General features: G+C 34.7%; 1 protein-coding gene across 1 annotated transcript; it reads right to left on the bottom strand.

Annotated features, from left to right (window-relative positions):
* Window positions 1-344: 344 nt before the first annotated feature.
* Window positions 345-7,719, bottom strand: KERA (keratocan). The gene is made up of 3 exons (XM_027738199.2): window positions 7,667-7,719; window positions 5,206-6,100; window positions 345-527 (listed from the first exon to the last, which is right to left on the bottom strand). The coding sequence occupies exons 2-3, from the start codon at window positions 6,089-6,091 to the stop codon at window positions 355-357; spliced, it is 1,059 nt and encodes a 352-aa protein (XP_027594000.1). The 5' UTR covers window positions 6,092-6,100; window positions 7,667-7,719; the 3' UTR covers window positions 345-354.
* Between the last annotated feature and the right edge of the window lie 1,477 nt (window positions 7,720-9,196).

Genomic DNA, 9,196 nt, shown 5'->3' with positions numbered 1-9,196 from the left:
TAACAAAAGAAGGAAATATAATTTGTCTATAACAATGATGTTAACAGGATAGATGTTGCATTTGGCAAGAATCATGTAGTAGGTTCTTTGGAATATTTGTGATCTTACGCAGATGATTTTCAATATATTCCCACTAGAAATTCTGGGGTAAAATGTTAAGCACATGTTTCAGGTCCGTACAAAATCTCTTCTGAAAGAAGAGCAACTTTGTCAGCCGTAGAAAAGATAAAAGCAAAGAAAAAATTTAAGTCAAATAAAGCTGTTATTTTTTGATTTCTGAGTTAGAACAAGTTTCATTCCAGCAAAACTTGTATTTTGGCACTCTTACAGTACAAGAGTGACACTGTAATATCTTTATATGACAACAGCTTGAAGTAGTCGGAAACATATCATGATGTCCAATGGAATTGGAGGTTGAATTTCATTTCCATCCAGGCGAAGGTATCGGAGGCGAGGAATGTTGCCATAATAACCATAGTCTTCTTCTAGGGCAATTGAAACTGGGCATATTTGAGTACCATTGACACCTGAAAATGTAAATCGACATGTTAGGTAATTTCTGTGGGAAAGGTTCATGAAAACAAAATTCATTTAGGAAAATAATAAGGCAGGTTTCCACTGATATTTGTATGGGAGACAGTTTTTTCTGTCAGATTTGTAAAATGCCAACAATTAACTACTTTTTTGATGAAGCAAAAAAATCTTAATATAATGTAATCGAATCAGTGAATCACATATTTACTGTGCTGTAACTATGAATAAAGGTCACGAGATGCATAATTTGGACAGAGAGGACACTAATTTAGGCCACTCTATGGTAAGCATTGAGAAACAGCTCTCTACCCTCTGAGAGAGCAGGACAAGATTAATGTGGAGAGGTTTTGAACATCTTATTTCAAGGACAGTACATTAATTTTAGGCTGATGATATTCCCTAATGAAGATCCTGCATTCAAAATGATAGCAGTATTGAATCAGAGGACATTTTCATTTAGTGTTTTTAACTTTTAACATCTGTACTTTCCTATTATCTCACATTCTTTAGTAGAGTTGGTTTTAATTGCAAGAATATAATTTTACAATGGGATATTTTTCTTCCTAATCTGAAATCCAACAAATCCTTAACATTCTTTATGCATCACACATAGTTTGTTTCTCTTCAGATAAAATTTGAAACTATATCTTAAATCATTATCCATATTTGTAAGTGTTGAATGGCTTGGGCTCTTTACATTGTCTCATCTAGGTTACATCTGCACTTGGCTAACATGCTTTTCATATTTTGTCTTCAGTTGTTGAATAGTTAGGCAGCTGCTGCCCTATTTCAGTCTCAAAACGGGCTCATTCTAGAAAATACCGAAGTGGTGTTTGTTTATCGAAGATGTCAAATTCCTTTGACCAAATTATGGTATTTAGTGATTGGTCTGATGGCATGATCAAATGAAAAAAAACTAGTGGAGAATGTGTATGTAACAGATCTTATGAAACATATTTTTTTAGCAACTCAGATTTCTACCAAAATTTTTCTCCCTTTATATTTAACAATGATAATATACACACATCTTCTGATTACACTACCCCAAATAAGAAAAATGTTATGATGTAAAAATCACAACATAAATTATTTTTTTTTCCCCAAAAGAAAACCCTCCACTCTATTTTGAACAACTGCCTAGATTTTTGCAACATCTTGGAAGTGGACTTTATCTTTGTCATGGAAACTAGTTAAATACATCCAGTTGGCCCAAGTCTGAAACTTTTGTCATATCCGTCATATCAAAATGTCTTCGTCTGTCTTGTGAAATTTGATTAATATTGGCAAAGATTTTATATTCTTGGGAGAAACAAGGTACAGCTTATTTTTATGTGTGAAGCAGAAAGCTTGAGAGTTTTCATTATGAAAGCAGCTATTACAAGTTTTACAGGTGATCAACATTATGTAGCAGAAAATATCCACCTTTTCTGGTCAGCACTACTGTCTGTAGTACAATTCACCCTACCTAAACTGATCCATGTAGAGATTTTCAGCCTGAGTAAACCATTTACACTCTATTTTTAAACCGAGAGAGAGATGAATGTTTGCAAAAGGTGATTTACAGCTCCTTAAGATGGGACGATTGTGTATCTCTTTGCATTAATTGAGTAGCTGGTTGATACACTAGCCCAAATTAGATAAAAAATTAGGATATTTAATTTAAAGAAAATTAATTTTCTGCTTGTCCACAGTATTATTATGTGGTATAATATTTAAAGATGAGACTCTGGAGCTGCTGTAAAGGAAAACTGCAGAAAGGTTCTCGTTAATGTCTAATACTGTATATATGCTGAAGAACTGAAGAAGACCTTGTTTCTTCTATAGCAAAACTCATAATTTAGAAACATAATTTAGCTACTTGGCCTAAGGACTTCTCCCTTTCTCTACATGTGGAATAACATTAGCTCAGAGCATCTATCCCAACCTCCTGGTGTTCTTCTGGGGAACTTAATATTCACTCCCCTTTACCTGTCCTTTGATAGCATTGTAATACCACCTGCTAGCCCTTGCTCACTTGTTCCACCATCATCTCATGCCTTCTCTTTGTTTCCTTTAACACTCTCTTTTCCATTATTTAACATCTCCCTAGAGCCTCAAAGGTGCATCTCCTAGATCAATATGTAAGCATGTGTGTTTTAAAATGCCATAGAACAAGAGTGGTGCAAATGTTGGAGCCATAATTAATTTTGATTTTATGTTGATTTTACTTCCAACTTTCAAGTACTTCTTTTTCTCTGTGTATTGAGATCCTTAGGGAAGGGACAACAGGTGAAATTCTTGTTCCATTGAGACCAGTGATGGTGAAGGGACTGGAGCACAAGTCCTGTGAGGAGAGGCTGAGAGAGCTGGGGTTGTTCAGCCTGGAGAAGAGGAGACTCAGGGGAGGACTCATCACTCTCTACAGCGACCTGAAAGGAGGTTGTAGCCAGGTGAGGGTTGGTCTCTTCTACTGGGCAACCAGCAATAGGACAAGAGGGCACGGGCTTGAGCTGTGCCAGGGGATGTTTAAGTTGGATATTAGGAAGAAATTTTTTACAGAGAGAGTAATCAGACATTGGAATGGGCTGCCCAGGGAGGTGGTGGTTTCACCATCCCTGGAGGTTTTTAAGATGAGACTGGATGTGGCACTTAGTGCCATGATCTAGTAACCACGACAGTGTTGGATCAAAGGTTGGACTTGATGATCTCAGAGGTCTTTTCCAACCCGGCTGATTCTATGATTCTATGAGGCTATCACTGGCTTCCTTGGGCTTCAGAAGAAGGCCTTATATCTTCATAAATGGTCTCTGGAAAATTAAGGCCTTGCACTTATATGAAGATCTGATATTAAACAATAACATACAGCAAAACATAGGCAAATTATATTTACACAGAAATGTTGATGTCTGAGCTCTTGCAATGCCAGCATTGTAACTATCAATCACCAAGAGAAAATGAAGTTGCAGTTGTGCAGGAATATATGAGAATTAATATTACAAAAAGGGTTTGTGCTGCACACATAAAAGTAAACCTTCATAAGGACTCTTTTGTGGAGAAACCAGATTCAGGATTTTACAGTTATTCTCCTTTCAAAACTTTACATTGGCCATCTTAAAGTAATGACTGATCATCAGCTTCCAGGGTTTAAGAAGGCAAAATGAATCTGCAGTAATGTCACATCTTGTTACTCCGCCCAATGAAATTACATTGATTGTTTGTAATATTAAAGGCCCTTTGAGATATCATCTATTAGAGCAGTGTCCCATGAAGACTATGTCATTAACTCCTACCTCTTTAACAATTATGCTATGTGCTAGAATATGCCTTACACAATACCTAATTTTCATTTAAGGTATCAGGTTGCCTTTTTTAATATTTTTTTTACTATTTTATGTGCAGTTACTAAGAATTAAATTTCTTTTCTTTATTATTTTAGTTAAAAGTCGTTTTGTGCTTAAGGCAACAATGAATTTTGAAAAGTGGCAAAGGCATTAAGGAATATAAGGCTTGTGGAAAACTATTGTGATTTAGCTTCACAGGTACCCATGTATCACTGGGAAGCAGGACTTGAGCTTGCACATGCTACACAAGTTGATTTTCATGGTTTTAAGCTTTGTCAAACTTCAAAGGAAGATAATTGGGCAGCTCTTTAAATACTACCTAGATACAAGCCCCTTCTTAAACTAGACAGACCACATTCCATTGATTTGAATCTAGTGTCCACCTAAAGTGACAGGATAAAGCCTGCACCTGAGGCCCTGCAGTAAAATAATGAAAATAAGTCCTTTCATAACCAGGGGGCAATTAAATATGTTCAGAAACAACATGTCATGAGCCCTAATTCTTAATTAACATTAGAAATCTTTCAGGCCACTTAAATATATGCCAGTTGTACAAAAATAATTTTTTTAACAATACTTCATACATTTATTTTGTAAAATGCAGTCAATTAACCTAAATTATTAATAGGTCCTTTCATGGGTCCTTGCTTCATACAAAAGCCATACTGTTATTTTTAGTATATTTGTGAACTACAGTGGCACTAAAGAGTGATAAGAGACTCTGTATTCAACTAAATTTCCATGACAGGAAGATAAATATAGATGCTTAGCTTCCTTCTGTGTAGTGATAAACAGAAAGTCATCACTCTTTTTTTTGGCTTTTGGCATGAAACAAAAGATTTACTGAGCAGCTAATTTTAGTACATAAAATATGTGATGCTCATAACCACCACATCCCCACTATACCTGGATGAATTCAGAAGCAGTGCTAGGAATGGAACTATGACATGACAACAGGCTTCTGTTGCTTTGGGTACAAAACCTTGCCTTATTTACACAAAGTTGAAAATGTTGGAAGACATTTGAGGAGACAAGTCTTAGTAGAACAAAGCTTCTGTAAAGTCAGGAAAACACTGAAACATGTTGCCTAGAGAGCTGATAGATGCCCCACCCCTGAAAACTTTCAAGATCAGGTTGGACAGGTCTCTTAGTAACCTCGTCTAGTTGAAGACATTTCTACTTATTGCAGGAGGATTGCACTAAATGACCTTTAAAGGTCCCTTCCAACCCAAATTATTCAACGATTCTATGATTTTAATCACTTTATTTCATAGAACATTTTCTGTAGTTAAGCAGACACTTTAAAATAGTCATGTCCTGGTGGGGCCCCACACCACCAATACACACTTACTTTTGATTTTGTTGTGATCAAGATGAAGGTGCTCGAGGTGAGCATTGATTGGTGGAATTTTAGTGAGTTGATTGTGAGACAGCTGTAGATCTAGAATAGATGAAACATTAAACCCATTTGGAGGGATACCATCGTCAGATAATTTATTGTAGTTCAGCCTAAGAAAAGTGACTTTGGGTATTGCACTGAAGTAGTTTTCTGGTATAACTTCAATGGAGTTGTTGTCCAAAAACAGCTGCAGCGTGTTAGCTGGAATGCTTAAAGGCATTTTCTTGAGTGAATTTTTTGCTATGTTGAGTTGCATAAGATTGTTGAGTCCTTGGAAGGTGTCACTTTGAAGCGCGCTGTCCAACAAACTGTTCTGGTGGAGATCTAACATAGTAAGGTTTTCTAAGTTGCTGAAGACTCCTTCTGGTATTCTGGAAATTTTGTTTCTAGCTAGTCTTAGCTGTTCCAGGCTCACTGGTAATGGGGCAGGCACCTCTTCCAATTCATTGTCTTCAAGGAATAAGTAAAGCAGTCTTTTCAGCTTGCTCAGCACACCACTCTCAATTCCATTGTTTGTGATCTTATTCTTGTTCAGATTTATCCATCTCAGATGAGTGGCATTCACAAAAGGCTTCTCTGAAAGTGTTTCAATTAGATTGTTCTGAAGATAGAGGTACCAAATTCTTGCTGGAATTGCAGGTATTTCTTTAAGTCCTTTGTTATCACAGTACAATGCATTGGGGAAACTAGGAGGACAAAAGCACTCTTGTGGACACTCAGAAGTGTAGTGAGACCAATGCTCAGGATCCAGATCATCATAAACTTGTCTCACAGTTCGAGTCCACACAGAATTGACCAAGAATAAGAGCAAAAGGCTTGAATAGACTTTTAGGATCATTGTGTTTGCCTTGGAAGGGGAAAAAAACAATTAGCTGTCTCTCAACAGAATTCTCTAGCAGCATACTAGATTAACAAAGCAGTTTTGCATATAAAATAATATTTCCTTTACAAACAGCCAAATTCTGTCCTCTAGTGTATTACCCATGGCATATTAAGGAAAAAACAAACAGTAATATAAGAGGTATAAAAAATTCAGTTCTATATGTTGATGAACATTTCCCTGATTCAACTTAGATTCCACATTGGCTACCAGTTTAACCGATGTTCATGCAAGTCATTTCAAAGAACCTAAAAACAGGGATCATTTTTCTGACATTAAATCAGTACTTCTTATAAATTTGTTTAACTTTTCCTGTACAGACCTATAATCTACATTATACAATGAACAATCTTCAGAAAAGATATCTTTACCACAATGATACAAACACTATTGTACTGACTGCTCCTCCTTTTAAAATTAATCATACCTCCTTTTCAGTTTTGCTCTCTTTTAAATTATAATGACATCTGGATCAGATTTTCCAGAGTCTTTTTTCTTCATTGAAAAGTGAAAGATCAAATAGTGTTTTAACAGCTGTTTGTTGGGCACATTCTTAAAAAGCTTGGAGGGAATATGTTTGGCTAGTCCATTCCCTGCCTCATTCACTCTCTCATATTCAAAGTTACAAATTTTCTTTTCTAAAGCAAACACACAAAACAAATGCCCTATCTAAATGACACAAAAAATAAGTTCTAACCAAATTATATCCATAAAAAGTAAATCCTAACCAAATTATTTTATATACACTCATGCATCTTGTATCTATTTTACCTACTTAATTATTTGTTTTGTTTAACCTCTTCCACCATTAAATTATGAACAAAATCATTACTGATAATTTATCTGTAATCCAAAAAGAAATATTTGCATAGCACAAAAACAATGCTTAAAAACTGTTATCTTGCTTGTTGTCTGATGAAGATTAACAAGCATTTTACAATTCTGAGTCAAGAGACTGCTAGGTGAAATTTCTGGTCAAAATTAGGTTAGATTTTTAAAAATAGTATTTATATAAAAAGTAAAGACTCTCGTAGGATTAATGCACCAGTAAGAATAAGAGCTCAGCTAAATTGCTGCATAAGATATGTAGTAATTTAATCGTTTTCAACATTGTTACTAGCAGTAACAAGTGCAGTATCCTACAGATCTTCCAGCCCCAGACACTGCTACCTGGAAACATTCCAAAAAAAAAAAAAGCAAATAAAATATTTCTAAAGAATAACATCTCTCTTTTACACAGTGAAATGACAACCTTATTTACTGTGTAAATATTCATAACCTTAATAACATTTTAAAAAAGGAATATAAAGCAATTTACCTTGTTAGTCAAGTTCCTGGAGCTATCTGAAGCCAGTTAGAAATCACTGTAAATTCAGAGTTTTTGGCTGCTAACCACTGTGTTTGCTTCCTGTCCTCCTCAGAATTAGCAGCACATAAAACTGGAAGTACATACTAGTATTCCCAGATGTATTTCCATACACACCTTATTAGCTATTGCTTCTAATTTGACATTGCTTCAGAGTTTGTGCTTACCTCAGCTTTCTTGGATCTTCTTCTCTTTCTATTGGTCCTTGTTGCTAGACTGTAATAGCTTGAGTCAGGCTACAAGCCGTGTTCTATGAATACAGCCTCATATATACGCATCAGTGGCTACAGCTTTTAACCCCTAAAATAACTAAGGCACCTCAGCACCTATGCAGGAAAAGAAGGAAATCCTGACCTTAATATCAAGCAGCCACAGAGATGAAGGCATTTGATTTTTGTGTTCTAGCAGAGGAGAGGAACTAGTATAGATGAAACAGGTAACCCAAAATTTAGATTTATTCAAAACTTTTGTTACTATGCACTTTACATGCATAGTTCACTTACATCATAATTCATTCTCATAATACCTGAACTGGCCACAAAGAATTAAAACCAGTGCCATCTGTTTCTAAGGAAATATTTTATTTGATTTTTATCAAATGCAGATGCTGTCATGCCATTTAAAGGAAAAAGTCTTGATTAGGAGAAGAAGAGAGCAAAAGCAATTTGCTAAGAATTTTTTAATAACATATTTTCAGTTCTTTAAAGATTAAGCCTTACCTTTTCCTTTTTGTTCAGAGAGATATTTACATATATTTCTACAAAGTTATAATTATCTCCAATGCCTCCTGCAATTCTCTTGTTTTATCATTGATCTGAACTAAACTCTTTCCAGCCAACTTGGTATCCAAAGATTAGACACATATTTCTCACATTAAGTATTTTGGAAGATTTTTGATTTCTTTTTTTGATCCAAACTTTGAGTAACAACTTCATATCAGGAAAACTATCCACATTCAAAGCCAGAACAATGGCATAAATATTTTAAGGAAAAAGCTAATGAAAATACTGAAAACATAAAATATATCCTGCTACTTTTTATGGGTTATATTAGTTTTAAAACTTGTTTACATAATTATTTTGGGTTTCATCTGATTGATTTTAACAATAAGACCTGTAACAACTTATTTCATAATTTTTAATACTTTGCTTCTTAAACTAAGAATGTCTCAAAGGAAATTTAGACGTACAGTAGACAAAAAGTAATCAAAAACAGGAAAGCAAAAAAATACATGGACAGATTTCACTGACTTCAGTAAGGCTAATGTTAAATACATCATAATTTTTCTTTCATGTGTGTATGTTTGTACTGCCTTATTTTTTGTTTAGGAAAAAATGCATCTTTACAACTAGTAATTTTTGCATGGCTTAAGTATGTGCTTAAAAATAAAATAAGTGGTTAAACATTTCACTCTACTAGAACTCCAGACCCTTCACCTCTTAAAAATTATTAGGGATTTCTTATAAACCAGGTATAAGATTGATTCCTTCAGGCGTATTAAGTAGAATATTTTAATAGTTTAAATTAGATTAAATTAATTTACATATATACCTAGTTTTAAGCAGTTGTACTAATTATAAAGAAAAAAATTAGGTGTCCTGTTTTAACTTTTTCATCATGAGTGCTACTTTAAACACCTAGGACTTGTAAAGTTTCCTTTAACCTCCTGCAGCAGACCCAGTTCACACATTAGTGAC

The sequence above is a fragment of the Pipra filicauda genome, unplaced genomic scaffold (assembly GCF_003945595.2).
Source record: "Pipra filicauda isolate LSUMZ 115617 unplaced genomic scaffold, ASM394559v2 scaffold54_size4384275_pilon, whole genome shotgun sequence".
In the NCBI taxonomy this organism is placed as follows: Eukaryota; Metazoa; Chordata; class Aves; order Passeriformes; family Pipridae; genus Pipra; species Pipra filicauda.
This window is presented reverse-complemented; position numbering and strand designations above follow the sequence as displayed.